General features: G+C 41.3%; 1 protein-coding gene across 1 annotated transcript in view; it reads left to right on the top strand.

Moving 5' to 3' along the window:
* Nucleotides 1-14,999, top strand: part of hs6st3b (heparan sulfate 6-O-sulfotransferase 3b) — a 50,181-nt gene extending 35,182 nt beyond the window's left edge. Inside the window, exon 2 of the mRNA XM_071533609.1 lies at nucleotides 14,234-14,999. Within this exon, the coding sequence (XP_071389710.1) occupies nucleotides 14,234-14,999 (766 nt within the window). The remainder of the gene's footprint in view (nucleotides 1-14,233) is intronic.
* Nucleotides 15,000-25,495: the final 10,496 nt, after the last annotated feature.

Here is a 25,495-nt window from a genome sequence, read left to right as displayed (position 1 = left end):
ACTACATAAAAGTAATTATTGAAAGTATAGGTTTTATTGATTATAATTATATGCATTATGTTATTTATTGAGAATGACATAAAAACATTTATTAGTAATATTACAGTATCTTACTGTAAAATGAAGCGATCATAAGATCAGTGTCAGCTGCATTGATCTGGATTGAATGCATTCATTATCACTTGGCGCAGCTTAATGGGCAGGTACAGTAATCAAAGCACTTTAGATTGTGGAAGTCATCATCATATCTAATAGACAATGTGGAAGTGCAGAGGCAATGTGAGTTTTATGAGTGATCAGCAGACCTTCCCCGTCAGCTCCTTCAGGTAATGCGCATGTTTAGATGGCAACAAAGGCTTCGATCAGCCTCGCTCCGCCTTTCTCCCAGAGAGATGTGTGATAAATCATTTGGGTGTGGGAGATTTTATCTCGGTGGAAGGAGACGGAGACCTCTGCCTGATGAATACTAGCTCGTCAATATGTCTGATGTTTTTTTGAGTGCTCACTCAATATTTCCTAATCTAGGGAATAAATTAGATATAGGCTGTATTTAATAACCTTTTTAAAGCCCCATTTCTGGATTTGAAGAATATCAGCAGTTGGTATATACACTTGAATTGTAGGAGTAGGTGATGGATGAATGGATGAATCGATGGATCTTTTGAGTCAGTGTTTACGACGATCCAAACATTTTACAGCCTCAAAACACATTTGAAATCTGTTTTACAGTCAGCTTGTGTTAAAATCTTGTTACTTTACGTACTTTTCTTACAATGCGTGCAACGGTAGAATAAGCTCATATTTCATATTATATGTTTGTGTTTTCTGTCTTCCAGGTGCATTAGTCCATAAATTTGAGGCGAGAAATGTCTTCAATCAACTGAAATAAATACATATGTACAAATCCAGAGGCGCAATGTCTGCAGCCTCGCAGGGTTTCGTTTAAATTTACAACGCAGCTATAGTCAGCTACAGCAATATACCAGGGTAGTAGTGGCTAGAGGCTAGTAGTGGTACAGTAACAGTAACCTACTAAGAAATAGTATCACTGGATAGTATTTGTAAGTCAATGCCTGTGTATGGCTCCGGATATCATCAATAATTCCTTATCCCTCTCCTTCTTCACTCAACACCCAGAGTGAGATTGCTACCTCTGCATTCATTGTACATCAATAACCATAATGATGATGATGATGGTGGTGGTGGTGGTCATGGTGATGATGAAATTCTGATGACGGCTAAAAACAGCTGCAGTGTGCGGATTTTGCTATTTATAATAATGACGACACCGAAGGAGCAGAGTTAGGAAGGGAGAATGGAGTGATGAAGTTCCGTTGGTGAAAGTTATGGGGAGATGTGAGGCTCTCTCTCTCTCTCACGGCGGCATGTAAAGCTCTCAACGTCCCCGACTCCGCGTTATGTGATGTGACGTGCACTGTGGTTTCCCCTGCCCGCCTGTGTACTCGCGTCTCTCCTTGGCATTATTATTAATTCAGAGACCACACGAGCGCATGTCTGTTCCTCCTCCTCCCCTGTCTCTCCGAGAAGGATCTTTGAGAGGCAGGAAAGAAAAGGAGAGCGTAATTAGACGGGAGGAATTTTCACTATATGGTAATTGAAGTTGTGCTGTCACATTAGAATACCTAATTGGTCTCAAATTACAGGAGATCAGTCAGAACAGCGGGGTGTTGCTTGTAAAGTGACATTCAGATTTCCTGTCCTACCTACACTGTTCGTCTGTGCATAACCTGTCCAAATGAAGGTATTTATATCTGTCTATTAATTTCCTCTGTACACACTTGCATCTAATCTAGATATCCTTATTAACATATGAATAAATAGAGTTGCATTTGTGCACTCAAACTTTATTATTTCATTTTTCAGTGAGATATCAAATCTTAATTGCTGCTCACTTATGTCAACGCTGCCTAGCTTCCACTTAAAGCTTTGTTCTCTGCTGCTTGACAAACAGAGGAGGTCAAGCAGGTGCCGTCCCAGGAGCTGAAATGAGAAGACAGATCTCATTAAAGATACACAGCCATTCAGATTTGACTGCAGATGGCTCCCTCCCTGAGCCGCATCCTTAGTTGATTCCTCTAGAGGTGCATTCATCCTTCCCTAAGTACACAGCTTGTAATTTAGGTCTTGCCTCTGGTAAAGACTTTTTGTCCCCTACTCTTCTTATATGCTGCGGCGAGGTTGCATTTTGTGCTGGTGAATCAGGCCCCTTTGTGTCGGGCCGTAGGGGGCACGAGTGTCGCGGAGCGCAGAGAGACACAGAGGCCTCTAACCTGGCTCGCAGTCGGTGTATTTCATATCTGGAAAATATGTGCTGATTTCACTCTAAAGACATTTTATTCTGTTCGAGAACACAGCTAGCTGAGACATCACTAGACACTCACAGTGTGTTCAGCTGGTACACGGCTCTGCTTACCGTTGCCTCCGTCCATTAAGTGGTTTCTTGTGTCTCAGCCCAGGTAGACTGTTCTGTGTAGTTCTCCCTGCCTCAAAGTAGAGACCCAAAGTAGTAGGAATAGGAGGTGAAATAAGGACAGAAAGATTGTACACGATTATCGGTGTCAGTAATGCTCACACTTATTTTCTACATTAATCAATATATTAATTCCTCCCCATTCAGACACATGGCACTTTCCCTTCAATCTTAGTCTCCACAGCAGGGAGGGAAGAGTGAAGCATCTCTCCTCTGAAGGGCAGTTTTTCTCCTTGTTGTTATCTGCCACTGCTAGAACAAGCACTTTCTGTATGCACACCATGTCAAGTGCCGGCGATGCCAGCTTCCTGACAAGTAAATGAAAGGTCCCATCGTTCTTCTTGTTTCTTCCCAGGTGACACCCACTATCCCCATTCCGTCACCATCAAAAAGCCGAGCAAGATGCCGAGAACCTCAAAAATGGTCCATTATGGGCTGCCGGGGGGAGCGCAGACACCATTAAGGAATGATATCGGTTACAAATAATGCATGTCTCCAGACTCATTCTCATCTTGTCTGAGAGAGGAGGGACAGCACTGAGATGTACAGATGCACCGCTGAGACCTTGCATGCTGAATAACGTCCTCACTCTCGCAGACCAAGGGCATCTCCCCACCAGAGAGCTGCTGAGGAGAGGAGTCAGCCTAGAGCTTGCCATATAATTCCACTCTAAAGCTACTGAACTACTCTATGAACAACGAAAATGAGTTTACAGTATTGATGTTCAAAGCACACCGCATTTGTGTCCTTCTTTTATCACAGCATATTGTGATTGTCTTTATTGCTCTGCTTTGGGAACGGAGGATACGTAATGTTACAGTTCATAAAGTGGACTGATAAAAGAGAGTTCTCATCAGTCTCAATAACCTTACCGCTGGTAATATCAATGTCACTTTTCATGGCTGCTGAAATTAAAGACCGCAGGGATGGAGGAAGTCATTACTTAGAGAAGTCATTTCTCTTTAAGCATCTTTGCACATGGTGTATGGTACAGCGCCGTCAGGCTTTTTTTCACAAGGTTAAGCACATAGCACGATTGTAACGTCTCTGAAGTGGGAGAAGATGCACCAATCAAGATGAAACATAATACAAAAGATACTGTATTAATGATTCTTGTACACTGTGAGAAATGAAGCCTGCTCAGGATGTTTTATCCTATTTTGCTTTCCACAAAGCCTGCACTACACTACAGTATTTCCCTGTGAAGGTTTTTCTTGTGGGAGGTACATATAACGAAATGGCTTATGGTAGATTAAGCTCACACTCTCTGTTACAAGCTCTCTCTTTTATCCTGGTATTGCCTGTCCTTCAAATCTTGGCAGAGACAATAGTGGTGGAAATCATTTGACTACAACACATTAATAGTATGCATGCTCTGACAGCCAATATAGACGTGAAACCATTAAAAGTAATTGTTGCAAAATATGAGCTTTTGCCAAACATCGGACATCTGTCTGGGTGTTGCAGAACTTCACAGGTGAATAGCTGGATGACTGCACACTTTTATTGTTGGCCATTTCCTTCCAAATTGTGATGAAAAGGCAACACTGAGCTGATAACAGCCCTTCCTGTTTTATAAGCGTGAAAATCTTAAGATGTAATCTCAAAACTCTGAAGGCTCACTCTTTTACTGTGAGATGCCATTAAGTTCTGAGGCATTTATGTCTTTTTAATGAGAGAGCTAAATTGCCTTCATACGCAGTGATTTTTGTGCAAATGAAAGCCTTGCAGACTATGAATGTCAAGTAGACAGCTAAATGTTCCTTGGCACAGTGTGGGCCATGGGCTATAGCATTAGGATTCTCCCTGATGACCATGTGACAGAACCAAGCAGCGTTTTCTCCAGGAAAAATATTGGAAATGTAATGGCGGAAATGCAGATTTATGCTGAGAACATCAGTGACATGCAAGACATGATGTGTATCACAGATCCTTAAAACAAAAATGTGCTTCAGTGTAACAGTCAAACTGCGCCAAACATTTACACTACTTTACCCTTGTGATAGAGAATGACTTATACACCAGTGTCCTGCCAAACATGCCTGATGATTCCTTTGGTGCAAGTAACATCTGAAACATCTTCAGACATATTTGCAATAGATTTTCTGAGACTGAATATCCTCAAATCACCTCTCTCCCCTGGAGCATGTTTGAACAATCAGCTGCCTCAGTACTGAGACAAGAAACATCTATTGATCTGACTGGCCACTCCTGCAGTTTTAAGCTATAAATGATCATATTCCTTCATCTAAAACCTTTCTCACTTTGTGGTAACTGGTTGTTTCAGGCAGTCTGGTTTTATTATTTATTATTCATTATTTTATTAGCTCTACCCAGAAAGTTGGAACAAGGTTGTGTTTTCACCCTGTCTGTTGGTTAGCAAGATACCTCAAAAATGGAAACATTTGGATAGTAGATAATAGTAGATTTGGATGAAATTTGGTGGACAGATAGTACTTGGCTCAAAGATCAGTTGATTCGATTTTGGTGATGATCCGGATCTGGGATTTCCAACATTTTTTAGTCATAACTGTTGTGTTATGTGTTATGTGCTGTGTTCATGTGCTGGTGAGAAATCCAACAGCATTCAATTCAATTCCAATAGCATTCACATGCTACTTTCTCAGAAAATCAAACCCATAAGACAAACAATAAACAAACATGAACTGTTACGGAGGTTGCAGCTTTGCAAGTTGGATAATTTTTCAGTGTTCGGAGGTTTGCAGAGGTTTGTGCTCTACCGAGTCCTTCTAGTCCATTGTTTATGATAGAAAAGGGAAGCCGTGGGAAATGGGTCTTGCTGTTAAGTGGAAAAATCTGCCATGCGCAACAAGAGAACCTCAAAATAAATCAAACGCTAAATAACCAAGCTCTATGGCACCGTTTACAGTTTATGTTCATAATGACAGGAGGAACTAAATGTACCTGTTGTGCATTTAGTTTCTGCATCTTATCAGTTACAGAGACTTGTAGAGACTAAACAAGATGAAGAGGCTGTATATTGGAATACATGTTTTAAATGTATTCAATCAAGGATTGATTTTATACTACACACAGTTACTGTTTTATCTTGTCACACAAAACAAGACAATGCTTTTTGACAAAGACAGGACACAAACAAGTGTTTACAAAAAGTTTACAAAAGGTGATCCCCAAGCGGTATTATCTGTTAGACATTCACCCACTTACAGAAGATAACAAGCAGCAAAGTCTGACAACATTTGTCCTTGGCAATACTGTAGGCTCAAACTGATAAAAAACAATAAAGGATTGCAGCTTCTGGTGGGTAACACATTTCTTTGAAGGTTATTTCTTTCTTTCTCAGGAGATTGTAAATTGAAACCTCTTCCAAAAGCTGTGATGCAATTGCTCTTCTTTGTGCTGTTCCTGCCACTCAGTGCTTTTCCCTATGGGATGGCGGACACAATACTATGGGTCATTAGATCTGTAAAGACTAGATCAAATGTGGGCATACACCATTTGGAAAAGTATTTCAGGGTTACTTCATTTAACTTTGAATGAGCATTCGTTAAAAAAATATAGAATGCATTGATTCGGATGAACGTGAATGCAAGTACCATGCGATCGTTCCTCCCACTCTACTTCGCATTCAATGCATGATGTTGACACTCAAGCATAACGTCCTAGTGTTTCAGAAAGCAATGTGCCTGCATTCAGAATAGGACATACTCACTTAATTAGAAGTGGGGCCTACTGTATTGCTGGTATAGGAGCAGGAGGGTAGTATTTATAGTGCCTCGCCCCAGGCTACAGGGCCACATTGATAGTAAAATTATACCTTGGAACCCTGCCAGGCAATCTTCAGGGAGACGATCCTGGCAGGGTGAAAAGCACTGTAGCGCACTTCTCAGCCTTTGCTTATAGAGAAAGTCGAGCTGCATATTGTGTTCTTGTATCATGCGGTTCTACAGGTGGACTCACGTTGTGACTCATATTATAGTGCTGTCGTACCTGCTGGGGAACAGATTCCTCCCTCAGGACTCATCTCACGTGTTAATGAGATTGAGACATGAAGCCAAGACAATTTGTCCTCTACACCATCTTTGACAAGTTTGGAGCCCCCTGCTCATTGCCAGACTTTTCACAACAGCTTAATTACAGTGCCACTACAATAACACTAAACATCAAGTGCAATGATTCCAAGTTTGATGTTGTTTCTAACACAGTGAGCATATTTTTTTCAATTTTTGATGGTTAGATGGTCTAGTTTGGCTGGCTGGCTCTTGTCTGGCAGACTATGGGGCACTTGATTAACTATGCATACTGTTGACCAATCAGAGCATTCATTAAAGGGATGGTGAACTTGGGTTGTGTAGCTTCCTGGACATGATATACCCCCAAAATCGCTTTCTTTATGTTATTAAACCTTTCAGTTTGAACAAGTATAACATACGACCAGATTTCTGTGTTACACTTGTTGGTTTAATAATGAAGAAAGCGATTCATTTAAAAACATTTCAGCAGGATTACTAGTTTTTTTATATATTGTCAGAATCTGCTTTGTTCGCGCTCGTTTATGTGCTAAAAGTGTGATTTTCAGACCTGTTTCGCCATATAATGGCAGTGAATGGAAAGAGAAAAAAACGCAATTCTCCAATCTGCCCCGAAGCAACAGATAACAGAGAATCAGTGATTTTGGGGTTATATCATGTCCAGGAAGCTACACAACCCAAGGTACTACCAAAGTCCACCATCCCTTTAAAACGTGGTGTAGGTGACATCATTTACACCAGGAAGTAGATTGGAATTCTAAATCTGTTTGACAACCAGAGGGAGGGTTTTTGTGTGTTAGTCAAATTTCCACAATGCTGACAGTAATAATAATTTGGGTTGCTTACATTAACAGGTCCTTTGTTAAATTATACCATGAAATTGAGAAATGCAGTTCTCATTGCACTGGAGACACGGTGAAGTGCATGAGCAATGCTTGCCACCTATACTTGTACAGTTCTATTATGGGACCTGTGTATTTTGGTGTATACAGAGTGCTTAGAATGTGAATGCAGTGTTGTTTGTGGGCTGAGCAGGACTGCTGAGGCCGTCTCTCAGAGAGCTGTGGCAGTTTAGCCGAGGGCAGCACCACCGGCATACCCATATCCCCATAATGTCCTGCTGTTGACTGCTGAGGCCTGACATGATCTCTAGTCAGATGTGCTGCTCCACATCATGTCTGAGGGTTGTAGGAGAACAACTAGATGCTGCCTGTTGGGATTCTGCAGCCATGGCCATGACTGGATGAACGGATGGATGTAATGCAATAAAAGAAGAGAACATGAACTACATAAATAGTTACACAAGCTGTCTCTCTGCACTTATTTTATAATACACTGTCTCATATGGTCGCACAGTGTTTTTATTAACAACTGATTTCCTCAGCAGCAGCTTGCCTACAGTGGTTCTCATGTTCCCCCTTCTTTTATTTCAGATCTTGAGGAAGAAAAACATATATTAGACTATATTTGTCCTGACAGAATCAGACTGTCAACCTGTGTTGCATTTCTCTTTCATCAACCTTTATCATTACTGAGATTTTCCTGCATCAGTGGTCTCTTGGAAACAGCCAAACACAAAACAAAGAATGAAGAAGGAGAACCACGGTCTGCCTCAAATGGAAGGCAACGGAGAGAAGCGATGCACGACATAGGGAGAGATAAACATGAGAGACATAGAGGAAGATTGACGAGTGAAATCAGCAGCGTGATTAATCCGACAACCTTTAAGAAAAGGTTGTGGGTCCTGGGGGAACGCTGATGTCAGTAGGACGTGGAGGAGAAGCAGAGTGGAGAAAAGGGCAGAAGTCAAGTGAGGTGCAAAATTACAAGAATAGCTTTTCCCCAGGTATAACAGTACTCATCGGGTCCCCACTGCACTCTAGCATCACAAGACATTCAAGACAAGAAACATTCATCTCTACGTGTGTTGTATTTGCCTCTTGGGGTAACGTCAACGAGTGTTAGAATTGAGTTAGATAGCTGGAATCATTAGAGGACAGTACGATTGTTCTATTGTGCTCAATAAATAACAGGCAATCAGAGACAGATTGTTTTTACCCACTGTCCTGTTCCAGTATCATTAATTTGAATAACATTGAGAGTGAAAATATGCCTTTGCCAATGAGGCATCCCATTCTGTGTGCAGCTATTTCTTAAAGGATCAGGAATATTCTCTGGCTAGAAGTATTAAAGGAAATCTCAAAATATCTACCCTTTTTGATGATCTGGCAAGTTAAAGGTTGATTCTGTCACTTCATGTCCCCTTAGCTGCAGTGAAATGCTGCACAAAGAATCAGCTTGCATTAAAAGTATTAAAGGAAAAAATCCAGCCGTTATACATCATCAATTTATGATGTTCAGTGTGTTCCAGGAGTTATTTTGTGATGACGCGTGTAATTTACTTTTTTTGGTGAACCCACTTTCCCTCAACCTGCCTCATCTTCTACATCTACTTCTGTGATTTCCTTCATTTCCCAGAATGACTTTTTGACAAGCCCCAGAGAACAGGTATGAACTCGCTGCTTTCAACTGTGGGTTTTACTTGCAGGCGGAGAGAGCAATAGCGATAATAAGAGCAAGAGGGTAAGAGTTTTTCCAGTCGAAAAAAAGCCGTCCTTTACTCAAAATGCAACATGGCTTGTGGCTGTATTGCATTATAGTCTATTGAGGCTACTGTCAGTGGAAAAATTGGTATCTATTGGTTTTTCTACGATGGATTTCTCCCTGTATGATTGTTGAACTTCTGTGCAAAATGGTGAGTCTAGAAAGAAGCTCTTGCTCTTTCGATTCTGAGGGACTGACAACTAAACATGAGTTTTACTGTTAATGTTTTAGATAGATGAAAAAATGTCTGCCATCTAACTCCATTGTAGCAGTGCTGGAAATATCTAAGTCTAAGTTTGGCCAGTTATCTGACAAGAAAAATAAGAAAAATACACCACTAAACCCTAAAATGGGCCTAGAAATGTAAGCTAAATCACCAATAGCTGTTTTTAACAGGGTTAGTGTTTTAAGGAGGATTTTTCCTTTAACACATACGTCTGACCCTTGCAATGGGAGTGAAATTGTGAGGCTCTGAAGAGATGGCCACAGGGCACGTCTCAGATAAGGCACTGAATTTGAGCATCCGCCAGGTCAAAGATGAAAGGCAAAAACAGGTGTTGAGTGGGTTTAATCAGCTGCACAACATGAAGATAGATTATGATTAAAATTACAGTCCAGAGGCGTCCTGGTGGCTCAGTTGACTAAGACCTTTGTCACATGTCATCCTGCAATCCTTACCGTCTCTCTCTACTGTGACTGTCCAATAAAGACAAAAATGCCCAAAGAATAATGTTAAAAAAGAAAAAGTCACTATTTCTTTTCAGTTCTTCTGGACTGCAGTGATCTAATGAACAGAGAGATGAAGGCTATTGTTCTAAAGGGAGGATAAATCAGAGAAGTTGCTGGACAGTAACTGAGCAGATTGTGTGATACCTCTTGGGGAAGAAATCAGAAGCAGTTGCTTCAATTGGGAGATATACCCCCCCCCCCCCCCCCCCCCCTACACCAGCACCCCACATCCCAACAATATCAGTCAGTCTCACTGCTGTACTGGGGCATGGTCTGTCTTTACTTATTTACTGCTCACTGTGTTAGCCTTTACTCTGAACAAAGTTCTGCTCAACTCAGAGAGATAGTTATTGTTTTGCTTTTCCCTGTTGTCTGGCCCACCCTCAAGCACCTGCAACAATATCCAACTCCCACACTGGAACATCTTGACAAGTGAATTCAGCTCCTCCACTTTCAAAGACAATGTGCTGAGGCTTTAAGTACAATGTCCTTTTTAGCAGCGTGCAATCATGGAGGGGCAGCAGGCTGAAATCATGTCATTGAGGCTAATTATGGGCAATTAAAAGCCAGTTGGCTGTTGTGCTGACATTGGGCGAGGGGGAACAGTGGTACCGTCTGCTCTGCTGTGTCTCTGCTGTATGGGGAAATTGTGAGTTAAGGGGCTAGTCTAGTGTCAATCCTAATGGGAAGCTGACCTATTTTGTCCTTCATACTCCAGGTAGCCAATATTCTGTCAGAGCACTGAGGTTGAAACTCAACAAAACAAGATTCTCAGTTTAACTGAGAATCAAATGGTTTACGATGTCTTAATATCAAATCATATAATTTTCTCAGATTGCTGTTAGACATGGTAGTTTTTTTCACGTGTTGGTCAAACATCACCGTAGTTTAGATGCATTCTGTATTTCAAGAGTGTTTATCAAACTTTATCCATGTCCATTAACCACATCCGTGAAAACTGACACCAAGCTTCAGTATTCCTGTCAGCTTTGGCACTTTGCTCTATCCACTTATCATTCCTCGCTTTAGTCTCCATTTTGATCCATACTTTTCCATTCCTCTTCCATCTCCTTTTAATGACCCCTATTTAGGCTATGCTCCAGTGGAGTCATGCTGCTGGTGCTGCTGCTTTAGAGATGAGTATTCAGGGGCTGAGTGAGTTGCAATATGCCTCCCATCCATTATTGATCGATGATTAACTAGAGTTCAGCAGGGTTCTGGACTTAAACACTTAGAATGGGTTGGGAACTCTTGGCTCTGTCACTGTGTCGCTACACGAGCGTCTACATTATTAAAATGATGTCTTATTAAAGCTGCTTACTACAGTAATCGCTGTGCTTCTACAGTAACAAGCATCTACTGGAAAGCATCCTCATGGTGTAGAGTTTTTCTAGCAAAAAATAACAACTGTTGGCTTCTAATCCTGTATGATGGGTATCATAAGACTATGGGTATGATATTGATTATAAAATAGGCCAGAGGTAAGGTTAGCTTGTTAGCTTGCCCACCCCCCCCCCCCCCCGTTAGAAGTCCATCTGTATCACTCAGGGAAAGGCTCCCTGAGACAGCTCTGCAGACCGGTTGACGCTGATGCGTTGTGACACTGATGGTGCACACAGCTGACCTTTGGGCTGTTGAGTGCGCTCAGACAACACTTGCTGCATGTGTTTATGTCCCAGAGACAGTCTAATGAGGATGTGTCTGCAGCCAGCCCACTCCAGGAGTAAGTGCCAGGATGCAGCTGCTGCCACTGGGGCTCTAATCACAACTTCTTGCCTGACTCATATTGGGTTGCCTAGTCGGACGGGGTATTCCTATGGCACTTTAAGGACAAATCATCCCCAAATAAACTCAAGACATATATTTTGGTCATCTTGTAGTTTGTTGAGTCAGAGAATATTTCTATTTGTGCACTGTGACATTTTCTGAGGTTTAGAAAGCCAAAAAATTATCTCTGATACAATAATGGAGTCTTTCAACGTGTTCTCATACAACATTCCTATGGTTGTTGTATTGACACCCTTGATTCATACTACACCTACGCATTTGATTTGTACTATATTATGCCTACCTATCTATCACTAAAACAACTTAGGTTAAGGTTAAACTTTGGTTAAGCTAAGGGTAAGGCTTTGGTCATGGCTAAATAAAAAAACCTCAGCTGAAAATGAACTTACAAAAGAAAACTTCATGAGTTGGAAATAGAACCTGTGTCACCTGAGTTGAAGACAAGTATTACACCTATCCAACATCCTGACCTCCACACTCTTACTTCCCACTGCGCTATTTCAATGTGAAACTATCATTCACTACTATCACCTGAACTCCATCTCCTGTTTCACTCAATTCATAGAATATCATACAAAACTTACGCCGCATTCCTTTCCGTAACTACAAGTATGAATTTGAAATGAGAACAGGCTCAGTCTCTGCAAATTGATCCCACCTACAGTTTCCATAAAAGCATCACATCTGCTTTGCGTGCTTCCAGTGGCAGAGAAATGAGGAAATGTGATTCATGATATTTGACAGCCTGTAATGAGGCTGACATCACCTGGCTTGGCACCGCTAAAATGCAAATATATAACTAAAACCAGATTATTTTCATCATCTTTACTCAGTTTTTTAAAATAATTATATTATATTGTAATTATATAGTTTTAAGTTTGAAACATTGTAGGACCTTTCTGCTATTTGGGTTGATTTTTTCCATTTCCTGGTGGTATTGTAGCGGACACTCGTAGACAGTCCCCTTCAAACCACACTGAATAATATTTTCAGACTCATCATGGGCGGTGAGTTGTAGCAGACTCGTGCTCTGACCATGACCATGATGTAATCTCACTGCTTTTATCTTTGAAGAACTTAGGGCTGATTTAACAGGACGGGTAAGGACAAAAACAGAACAAGTAGTTGTTAGAGGACAAGACAACGAACAGAACTCAGTGTGTTCGCCCCAGACTGAAACAAAAATAACTAGAGCGAAGTTTCTGCAGAATATTCTATTGTGTGGACAATTTCAAAATACAGTTTTCAGCTTATCATCCTCTTTAGATCCGACCCTGAAGGACTAGCAAACACAGACAAATAAGCACCCGAGACTGCGAGATTGTTTGTGCACACACTGTATGTGTAGCCCTCCTATTTCCACTCCTGGGTGTGAGACTGTGTGGATGTTTGTTGTGTGGAAAGAACTGAAGCGTGGAGCAGCTTTGGAGTCAGTGTGAAATCTCAGCGGCGCACTCCACTTTATCCGCCCAGACTGTTCTCTGGGGGTCGCCTCATTAAATATTCACATGGCACTCAGAGGACATCACCTTAGGAGAGGTTCGCCTGGCCAACACCTGTCCCATCTCTGCTCTCCATCTGAGCACGTTTTGACATACCTGTGGTTCAGCAGACTGATAGATCTCCTTGGAGGTCCTCAACCTTGGGATGAAGGGCAGATGTAACTTTCTACATGTTTCTTTGTAAATGTCAGTCCATGTGAAATTCACTCACCAAAATATTGACTGACAAACTTAAGTGTGCCCATAGAGCTAGTTGTCAGTTTCTGCTGAGTGATAAGTAAATCATGACTGTTCAGCTCAGCCGCTACAAAGGTGTTTTGTTTTCACACTGGTTAACAAAAACACTGTTATGTGTTTCGGGGCAGAGGCTGGCTGCTTTCCTTCCTCACCCAATGAGCCTCGGCAGCATTCTCTCCTTTGAATGTCCTTATGTTGGCACTGCAGAAAACTGATGAATCGAAGTAAAGCTTCCTCGTTTGTCTTCCATGTTCAGTGGCTGTCCTTAGGCTTACAAGGATTGAGGAGATAGTCACTCTCTGGAGGAGAGGCAGTGGTGTGTATAAAAAGGAATAGCACTCATTTACCAGCTCCTCACCACCAAAATGCCAGTGGAATACATTTTCTCCTCTAAAAAGCCTTGCTGTGATTGGTAGACAAATGATGGCTAGAATACCCAGTTAAAACCGCAAAAGATTTGAGCCACACAAAACTGAAACCTCATTATTCTTAAACACTGAGAGGTTCAGGACTTGGTAGGTCAGTTTTGCTTGATTTCTGTTATATACATGGGATAATCATTATGTCTTCATTCTCAATTATTCTCAATGCTGGCAGGGATGAAAAAACAGTGGGATGAAAAAGTGACTTCTAGCTGCACTTTGTTTGATCACTTATATCTCTCTGATGCAAAGGCTTAATATTCAAGGGCAACAGAGAGAGAACTCTCTGATAATCTCATTAGGGAAACTTTCAGTTTGCCAATTAGCATTCAACCTTGAAGTTTGATACATAGTCAGAGAAGTCACCATCTGTCAGCACAATGCAGGGCAGCCCTCTGTGATGTTGATGTGCTCACAGCTCTCTGACTGTGTTTGTTTTGGCTGCAGGAACTTCTACTACATCACCATGCTGCGCGACCCAGTCTCCCGCTACCTGAGCGAGTGGAAGCATGTGCAGCGCGGAGCCACGTGGAAGACCTCCCTCCATATGTGCGATGGGCGCTCGCCCACCCAGGACGAGCTGCCCACCTGCTACAGCGGGGACGACTGGTCCGGTGTCACCCTGACAGAGTTCATGAACTGCCCGTCCAACCTGGCCAACAACCGGCAAGTCCGCATGCTGGCTGATCTCAGCCTGGTAGGCTGCTACAACCTGTCCTCTATGAACGAGAGCGAGCGCAACCACATCCTGCTGAGCAGCGCCATGAGCAACTTGAAGAACATGGCCTTCTACGGCCTGACCGAGTTCCAGCGCAAGACGCAGTACCTGTTTGAGCGGACGTTCAGCCTGCGCTTCATCGCCGCTTTCACGCAGATTAACAGCACGCGCGCCGCCAACGTGGACCTGAGCGAGCCCGTGCGCAGACGCATCGAGGAGCTCAACTTTCTGGACGTGCAGTTGTACGAATATGCGAAGGACCTGTTCCTCCAGCGTTTCCAGTTCACCCGCCAGCGGGAGCACCAGGAGGTGCGCTCGAAGAGGCGCGAGGAGAGGCGCTGGCTCCGGGAGCAACGAGAGCAGGGCAGGTCCTGGTTTCCCAAACGCAGGGGGGATGGAAACAGAGGCGGGAAAGGGGGAGGGTTTGGTAAAGGGGGCGACGGTGAGTTCCCCACCACCACTGAGGACTACACAAGCCAAGTGGCCCGCTGGTGAGGCGTGCTCCCACAAAGAGAGAGAGAGCAAGAGAGAGAGGAGCTACTGGAGATTCCCCACAGAACAGTTTCAGTGTGTACTTTGACTCTCTCATATTCTATCTCTCTCTTTTTGTCTCACTTTTAATCTATCTACTGCATCTATCTGTTTCTCAGCTTCAATGTGATCCAAGTGCTCTGCTAGTTTCTTTATGGTCATGAAACTGCCAAGTCTGTGAGTCTCACAGCAGCTCTGCCTTGGAGTGCCCTTTGGTGTCTTAAATCTTTAAATGTATGGTTTTATTGATTCTTTTGTAATGGTTATTAATCTTTTTTTCCTCATGTATTTCTTTGCCTTGCTTATTCATCATCACGCGGATTGTGATAACTATTTAAAGACAGTCAATTAAGCTGAAAGAAGAAACAATCAGAAGAAGCTGCTTATAGACTGCAGTGGTTTTGTTTTGTTTTCACATTCACTGCAAAGGGGTGAATGTCAGTCATTGTTTTTGTTGCAACTGGCAGAAAAATTATTCCACTTGAAAAATATATGAAAGAACTTATTGTTGCATGTCACATGTCCACATTATACTTACAATTGGGGAATGGAGAGTGACTTCCAAAAGATAAAAGCCAAAGTAAATAAACAAGAAAATGTTTTTTTGCCAATGAAACCCTCTCTGAAGATCACTTCTTATGCGTGTAAGTGCAGTACCTGTTCTTGTTATTTTTTTGTCCAAATTATAGTATATCTCTGATGCTGATATTTTGCTTACAGTGCAATACATTCTTCTCTTGAGTGCAACTTTGCAGATTGTAACACCTCTCCCAAAGACAACATATTCTCCAGACAACTCTCAGACTTCAACTTACAGTAAATTCTGAAATTCTGCAGTTCCTGTTCAGCTGCTATCTGTGTACACACTGGTATAGAAAGTCAATCATAGAGTCACAAAGAAGGGATTACCTACTGAAGAAAATCACCCGTCTTTCATTTCTGTCTTGCCCTGAACCTTTGCTAAGGCATTAAGTTTTTACATAACAAATAGAAAGAAGTGCTCAAGTACTCCATGACAAGAAAAAACATGCTTTTATTAAAGTGATAAAGACTGATTCATTTTTGAAGTAGTGGGTTGCAGAGATGAAAAGTTGGTAAATACTACAGGTGATGAAATATGTCAGTGTGTCTGGTGTGCGGCCTGACTGTGAATGAGGTGATCAGCATGCGGCTCTCGCGCCCCTCCCCGTCACACTGGCTGCTTTTACATGTTTGTCGAGCCCACGGCAACGGCACCGTGGGCAGTGAGGGAGCTCTAATGCCAGCAGACTGCCAGTCTACAAAGACCAGCCTCAAATCAAACAGTCGAGAAATAAAACATGTCCGTCATCTCCTCTGCCCGATAGTTTCCATTCCCTCAAATCCAATCTGTTTGGCAATATATGAAAAGATGAATGAGGGCTTCTTTTTTTCATTTGGTTAAATAGGCTTCAATGACCGTGATGCTCTGATGCCTCTTATCTTTTGCTCATTCAAAATGTCTGCTTATCAAATTAAATGCTCAGTAAATGTCAACATTGAAGTCATACTGCTGCTGCTATTTTAACAGTAATTTCTTATGTTTGTACTTATGATTGCAGTTACAGATAAAATACCTCTAATGGCACAATGTTGTTTCATTAAAAACAAGCATCTATGTTTTGTCTTGTTTGAATGATTTATCCAACTGATAAATGCGGTCGTTAATTACTGCAGGTTAAATTGTTTGAGGTTTTTAGCGACTGTATGTGTGCACTAAGTTGTATGGATGCACTTATGTCTGTGTGTGGGTGTGTGGGTGGGGGGTTGATTGTGTGCGTGTGTATGGCGGTAGGAGGGAGACTCGAGCTTTAGAGCACATTGATAACACGTGATCAAGAGTTTCAAAACAGCTACCACCTACATTTCTGAATACTGATTCAACCAATTTATCATTTTTAACAAAGTGTTCATGTAATACTTGTGCCACTCGTGCCCTAGCAGTGGAAGGGCTTGTTGATTTATAGGGAGGAAATTTGAAGCAAGCTTTTGTGACAATGTTGTGCGAAGCCCTTTGTGTTACCCGCCATTCAATGTGCTTCTCATCCTCTCCTCTGGACATTTGCATATTACTGTAAGTTCAACCAATTAGCTACTGCTAGTTCCATAGCTATTGGTTGATTAGCTGTCAATTACTAGCTAAGAATATTTTCACAACACTGATTTCCCTGGCAAACCCCACGGCATGATTTTCTGTTAAAAATGGCAATTGAAGAGCTTTTATTTGGGAAATTTCATTACATAAATTGACACACTGTTCCACTGCTATGCTGCTACTGTCACAAACTATGTAAGTAGTACATGGACCCCCAGTGACAGATAAAATAAGGATTGCATGAGCATTCAAGGATGTGCCATATAGCGATTAATGAAGCGCTCCTTCAAGTGTTATGAATGTGTTATAAACTGGAGTTTATCTTAAGTGTTACCTGTGTGCGTGTGTGTGTGTGTGTGTGTGAGTAAATTTAGCACAACTTGCTTGCAGCTTTGATAAATTAACCAAATAATTTCCAGTAGATCCATTGCCCCAGCATCATCAACACTGTAGGCAGAACGCTCACCTTTAAGGATGAGATATGGATTCTGAGACTCGTGTAGGAATCTGTTACGGAGGCCAGGGTTCATTTCCCAATTGCGATGGCACTTTCTGTACTATGATCCATCTATGTCAGCCCTCTGTGCTTACTCCCTGTCTGAATAGAATAAATACACAAGGAGGTTGAACTGCCTGTTCTGCTGAAAAAGGATAAATAAAAGGAGTATACTGCAGAAAAAATGAGCTTTATTATTCCTGTGACTTTGTCATTATCTGCTGTACCAAACAATGTGCTAAAACGACTTCCACAAACTTTTGAAGTTAGAAAACTGAAAACTATCAGACCATGGTGTAAATTAAGTGATGAAGCAGAGGCCAAAATGGAATTGTCACTCTAAATTGTACTGCCATTCCCAGAAATGTGTGACATGCCACTTTGTGAAAGAATAATTTTAATAAACTTGAACTGCCACTCAATAAAAGTGCACATCTCTGAGGAGCTGATTAACCTGTATTTGTTTATTTATATATTTTTAATTGTTGCAAAAGAATGGCTTTGCCTGATGGAAAATAGTATAATCGACACCCCAGTGATGGTGAAAGAGAGCTTTCTTAGTGTCAGAATTTGTATGTTCCTGTTAAAAGTATTGTGATGAAATGAAAAGTCTCCAAGCCTTTTGGCGTGTAATATTTAATCTGCCATTTTCTTGCCAGATCTGCAAAAATGAGTGAATTCTACTTAAGATATCAGAAATAAATGCATTGAATGGCCATGATATCATGATGTGTGTTGTTGATTATTACAGAGGCAGGACTTAGGATGCATTTACTGTATAGACAGTAAATTCCACAGAAATATGAGGATGTGAGTAAATACACCCATGCATGTGCTCAAAATGTTTGGTAAACATTGAAAATTAATAATATTACACTTTTTGAAATATATATCGAATAACCAGCTATATATTAATGTAAGTAACACCAAAATATTTTGAGACAGTTTAGGTATGAACTCCTATATACTCATTATAAAGTAAAGATGTGGTGGTAAGGTAATTACAGCTAAACTAGTCCTTCCCCTTAAATCTGATTTACCTATTCTCCCCATGAACCATGAACATATGGTCATTAGACATTCTGGTTCCAGGGTAAATATAGTTTAAACTACATTTTAACAAAAAAAATATTAATTCATATTCATTAATGAATATTCAAAAATGTTTCAAAGGGATGTTTGATATGTTTTAGGAAAATATTTGCATTTTGAAATGCAATTATGTGCTCAAAAAGCAAATCAACTATTTTAGCTCTAACCACAAGATATACTTGACTATCAACTTGATGAAAAGGGTGATATACATATACATAATATAATATTTTTAGCCCATGGATGACGCATACACTGATTTAATCGGCAATTATTTTTAATGTTGAGTGTAATTCAGTCGTTTCGATAAGAATACGCTCATGTAAGGAGAAAATGTGGAACATGGTCTTCTTGTGTGGACTTGCAGTAGAGAACAAATCGAGAGAATGTTTTTCAGACATTTTTCCATCTTGCTAAAGGTCAAGAAAGAATAATGCAGAATGTTCAGTCCCAGAAATAGCCGGCTGTACAGTCTCAGAGGCTGTAATCACTTGTCTCTTCCCATTCACTGGTATTCATAAGTAACAAGGTAAGGAGGTGTCTGCTGCTTTTATAATGTCAATGTGGCCATTTCAAAGAGAGGCATATCCAGTGTTTATGGTAGGAAATTGTCTTGATATTTCAACTTATCTCTCATCTCAACTTATTTCAACTTACATCAATGTACCATGCACCATCAATTACCCACCATTTACTCATCATAGCCTGGAATTCATTCATTTTTTGATTGTAATATCACTGAGCGACCTTGGACACTGCGGGGATACAAGTTCTGAATACCATTTAATAGGTAAAAACAATATATGGAGATACATCCATGTTGTGTTATACTCATATTTAGAGTAGAGCAGAGTGAGCCATTGAATGAATGGATGAATGAATGAATGAATGAATGAATGAAATGTATGAATTACATTCATATTGTTCTCCCAGATCACTGATTGACTGTGAAAAAACAATATTACCAAAAATTACATTGATTTCCCCATTGACCTAAGGTCTACGTTTGGACAACAACGTACCCCAATGGAGTTGGACAGAATTCACTGGTATACACCAATCTCCTAATGTGACACACATTCCCCATTCACATTACAGCTGGATGTATCTATTGACATGCCTTCCCTTTCCCCTCAGGTTCAGCAGTATGGATGGCGAGCTCAGTCTTTCAGCCTATGACTACTGCAAATCATTTCCACCCAGATGGTATGGTTGTTTTATTTTAAATGTTTAACAGCAGGAAGTGTGTAATGACACGACTCTGCGAGACAGTTTTCTACTTTCTGAATTTTTTATAGTCAGAGCATACACTGGTACCTGCTACCCCACCCTGATGCCTGCTACCCCACCCTGATGCCTGCTACCTCACCCTGATGCCTGCTACCCCACCCTGATGCCTGCTACCTCACCCTGATGCCTGCTACCCCACCCTGATGCCTGCTACCTCACCCTGATGCCTGCTACCCCACCCTGATGCCTGCTACCTCACCCTGATGCCTGCTCCCCACCCTGATGCCTGCTACCACACCCTGATGCCTGCTACCCACCTTGATGCCTGCTACCGGCACCCCAATGCCTGCCACCCCACCCCGATGCCTGCTACCCCACCCCGATGCCTGCTACCCCACCCCGATGCCTGCTACCACACCCCGATGCCTGCTACCCCACCCCGATGCCTGCTACCCCACCCCGATGCCTGCTACCCCACCCCGATGCCTGCTACCACACCCCGATGCCTGCTACCACACCCCGATGCCTGCTACCACACCCCGATGCCTGCTACCCCACCCCGATGCCTGCTACCTCATCCTGGTGCCTGGTACCCCACCCCGATGCCTGCTACCACACCCTGATGCCTGCTGCTACCCCACCCTGTCTACTACCTCATCCTGGTGCCTGGTACCCCACCCTGGTGCCTGCTACCCCATCCTGGTGCCTGCTACCCCACCCTGATGCCTGCTGCCCCATCCTGGTGCCTGCTACCCCACCCTGATGCCTGCTGCTACCCAACCCTGATGCCTGCTACCCCACCCTGATGTCTACTACCCCACCCTGGTGCCTGCTACCCCACCCTGGTGCCTGCTACCCACCCTGGTGCCTGTTACCCCATGTGCCAACTACCAAAACCTGGAGAAATTACTTGAAAACTTCATGAAGTGATTCTGAATGTCATCAGCAGTGTGGAGTTTGATGAATAGCAATGTTTTTGAGATGTTAACTGTTTTAATTGAACAATAATATCACAACGTAGAGGGAACAAACAGATAACTTTTTTTTTTTTAATTGCTTGACTGTCATTATCAACCTAGATGAAATTCAGTGCTCAAACTGTTCATTCAGATGGGGAAAAAAAACAGTTCTCCTGGAAGTGTACTGTTCAATTTAGCCAACAAAAATAAGAAAATGAAATAAAACAAGAAAAAGGCAAAAAAAAATCCCAACTAAATCCAATCTAACAAAGGTTAACAAAATTGTTGCATTCAATGATTTATGTTTGAGTGAAGTTCACACTAAATTTACCTATAAAAACACTTTGATGGGGCGGCCCGGGATGGTTCAACTGCTAGAGCATGTGTTAAGGCTAAGTCTTTGTCGTAGCGGTTCAGGTTTGAATCTGGCCTGTGCTGTATGTCATCCCCTCTCTCTTTCCTGTCTCTCTCCACTATCCTAAAGTAGAAATGCCAAAAGAAAAAAAAACAACACTTTGATAGTATGAGCAATGCTGGTGTGCTCTCACTAGAAATATCTCTGATAAGGCAAAAGAGCTCGAGGGCAAACAGTAGGCTGGATGTGAAAATAAAAAAGAAATTATTTTCAACCAAAATAAAAGTCCTTGGTGTGCAGCATGATAGGATATTCTAGCACAGTTGGTTCTATTGAAGTTCAGACTTTCATCTGGTCCTCCTGCACCATTCAAGCTCAGGTGGGCCTGGTGGAAACTTGTCTCTTGCCAGTATAGGGAGAGTCAAATCAAAGAATGGTACAACCTCTGGAGAGAATATAAGGATATTGATTCACATAATAGCATGCAAAGCACCTATTTCTCCCCACTGTACAGCCTCAGTGAACACAGGGTGTGATACAGTTTGCAGCACAAGACAAACACCCCAGTTTGGGGTTTCCTCAGTTATTACCATCTCCCCCCATTTGTGGAGTCACTGGGTTTCTGAGATCCATGAAAATATGGGGGAGACTGACATCTATTGGCTATAAAATAGAATTGCTCCTTTTTTTTTAATCTCCTGCATTTGTACAAAGGGCTGTTATTTCCTATGTACACACTGCCATCATTTTTCTTATGACCTTTATATAACAGTAAAATTACATGAGAAATCAACCTCTATTTCTATCTTTAATGAGCTTGTTTTTCCTCCCAAACAACCTTAAATCAGATCTGCTTTGTTTCATTCAAAATTCATTACCACTAGGTGGGGTAACAAGCACTGTCCTCTATAATTATTGGCACTCCAGGTATAGATGAGCCCTAAACCCAACTCTACTAAGAGTTGTATTCAATGTTGTGATAATTGAAATTGAGAAAATTTAATTTAAAAGCAAGCGGCTGTAGAAAGGTTAATTTCACAACTGTGATTAGTGTTAATTGAAAATAGACAAACTTCACAATTATGGACACCTTTGAGGCAAATATGATTACCTTTTCTATTTGGTGAAAGGGTACTTAATTGGATAAAGGGGGCTTTTTTGCTGGGTATGCAAGAGTGTAATGACAAAAAGTAAAAAAACCAAAAGAAGGTGGAGCACATAATGTAGTTCTATAGTAAGGCTGTATTGGGAGGCATACCAATAAGCTTGTCCTGGTCAAAATCTTAATTCATCAGTTCCCACAGAAAACAACCTCCTTGTTCTTTTTAGGCAATAGTTTTAATGACTAGCAGCGGGTTCCCAGGTCAACAACATTTGAATTAAATCAGGCTAATGGAATGATGTTTTGTTAATGTTGGAAGTGATTGCTGTCAATTGCGATTTTCCACATTTCAATTTAAGTGAATACCACAAGGTTAAGGAAAGTTAATGTGCCTGAGTGTAACCGGTGAAATTCTGCGTTGTGTGGTAGGTGAAGGAAGGATCCAAAACCAGGATGTCTTTAGACCTGACGTCCGTTTATTCTGACCTGACATGAAATAAAACAAAACAAATCCTCCAAGTGAATATGTCACTCCAGCTCCTCTCCCATAGGGGAACACAGCAAACGCGGGAAGCTATCGTCACCACAGGATTGTGGCTTAAACTACGGTATGACGCTACTCCAGTGGTACTGCAAAACTTAAAAATATATACGGTATATACAATAAAACACAGTAAACATACCTGACATGAAATAAAACAAAACAAATCCTCCAAGTGAATATGTCACTCCAGCTCCTACACAAATGAAATTAATGAAGAAAAAAAGGGGGAACGTTAGCTTAACTCATACAGTTTTTAGCTAGCAGATTTTGTTGTTAAATATAACTTTATATAAGGGCCAATAAATGACAATCTATAAACTAACAGGTGCATCCAGACTTTATGACAGTAGGGATAACAAAAATAGAAATGTGAATGATAAGAAACTATAAGATGGATTGTGATAATACGGGAGGAAAAATGACACCCACCTCTCCCATAGGGGAACACAGCAAAAGGGGAGAGGTGAAGGGGGGACAGGAAGTTTATGGGGGCTAGGAGAAGGAGGGGTGCAGGCGGGTGCAGGAGGTGGGAAGTGGAGGTAGAAGAAAACTGTCAGGTATAGCTACAAATTAAAATAACAGGTGTAGTGTAATTATACATGTAATAACAACTCTGTTACATGAGCATTATGTGAACTTTCATTAAAAGAACCTTATGCCAGATTTAAGCAAGTGTTAATGAATAATGCTAAATGGAGGTGTAATAACAAAAAAGACTTAAAAAAGTAGAAAAGACAGGTACTCTCCTGTAAGGTCAGAGGAGAGAAATCATGGATTGCTGGACTCTCTCTGTTCTTATATCTGACTCAGTTTGACAGTGACATTTCCCTCAAAGGGAGCAATATGGTGACCTTTTGATGTGGCTTGACGCCAAAGCTCTATTCTTTTGAAGGGGGTTGTCAGCGTGACACATCAGATAAATCTCATCTGCTCTAACTCTGTCTCAAGAAGCCTGCAGTAACATGAATGGGAAAATTAATGAATTAGTCATAACTGGTTTGTCTGTATGTGTGCATTTATGTATGTGTATATGTATGCGTGTGTGTGGGATAAATAACTCCATGACTGGTGATGGAATAAAATAAAATTCTCTGCTGCTTTTGATGGATAAAAGTACATTTTTGTACAATTATGATTATGAGCTAGTTGCCGAGACAGCAGTATCTAAGGTCAGAATACTTTTATTAATCACTAAATTACTAAAGTCCCTGTTTTCCAAATAGGGTTTTTTAGACAAAGAATTCTAGTCAGAATGACAGCAAGTAACTAAATACCCATTTGGAACTGTAATTTTTTCATGTGATGTTTTTACTGTCCGCTGATAAACAGTCATGAGGCACAGGCATTTGGCAGTAAATTGCACTCTTGCATCACACCACCTTCCGCACACACAGAAGCTGCTGTGCCATGACGTGGCCACTTGGGTGGAGCATGACCAGCAGGCTTGCCAACCAGCAGACTGAAATTCCAGTCTGCTGCTGATCTGTTTTCTGATGTGTTCGGCCATACGCTTCATCATTCCGCACATACCACATTCAATCTACTGGAAACAATATGTTGTCTCCATAAATACCTGCCTAATCCCAAATCTGGCCCCCAGTAAGTGACAGGGAATAACCCTAAAGTTAGCTGTACATGCATGCTCCATATTAAGGTAGGCTACTGTACTCTTTATAGTCTAGGACAAAGCAGAAAAGACATGTTTCAGCATGTGAGAGGAACTGATAAAAAAGTGAATCCAGAATCAGAGCTACCAATTTAAACGAGCTGCGTCATTAACAAGTCTGGAAGATAGATTTGTCATCAATCTCAAACTTCCTGAATGATGTTGCTAAGCAATATTAGCAAAATCTCACTCCCTCATCTCTCTCTCTCTCTTTCTCCCTCTCTCTTCCTCAGCTTATCTAGGTTAGCATCCATCTTATATGACCTTGAGAAGACCTATGAGTAGCTACAAATATGTTTTATTCATTCTGATCACACAAGGAAAATAGGCTATTAGCATCCATCAGCATGTTGAACATCATTAGGCCAACAGTTGATAGAAAAAAAGAAAAAAAAAACAGCTGTGGAGGGAATCAGAAAAAAATTACTGAGAGGTTGAATTGGCTAGGACTCTTAGTAAGTCCTCCAGTGGGATACTTGATCTGTGATCCTTACTAAATATAAAAATATATTCTTATGCAAATATTCCTGATATAGGCTGCAACACTGTATCTGACAAAGGCTATATTATACTACAAAACAATTCATATTCGATAGTCTAAATTATTATAGAAAATTACTTCATTCTAACTTTATAAATTTTACATTTCATATAAATTTGATTTAGATGCTCATATTTATGACTATCAAAACATCTGCTCATTAAGCTAACATAGAGAAACCCCCTCACGGTTTCACTGCTGTTCCCTTGGTAACAAGCAAACCCTTGCCCTTCTAGAGCCTCCTGGCATTCGTGTGGATCGTACCACATTGTGCTCGTAGGGGGATGTTGGGAGATATGCAGTATAGAATGCCCTCAGTTTACCAAGCAATGATACCTTCAGCACAATTTAATGTATTTAAT

This window comes from Centroberyx affinis, unplaced genomic scaffold (genome assembly GCF_046629955.1).
Source record: "Centroberyx affinis isolate AG114_WGS23_722 - 3 ecotype Tasmania unplaced genomic scaffold, CSIRO-AGI_Caff_v1 ptg000166l_1, whole genome shotgun sequence".
NCBI lineage: Eukaryota > Metazoa > Chordata > Actinopteri > Beryciformes > Berycidae > Centroberyx > Centroberyx affinis.
The sequence above is the reverse complement of the archived record's forward strand: the minus strand, read 5'-3'. Positions and strand labels throughout refer to the sequence as shown.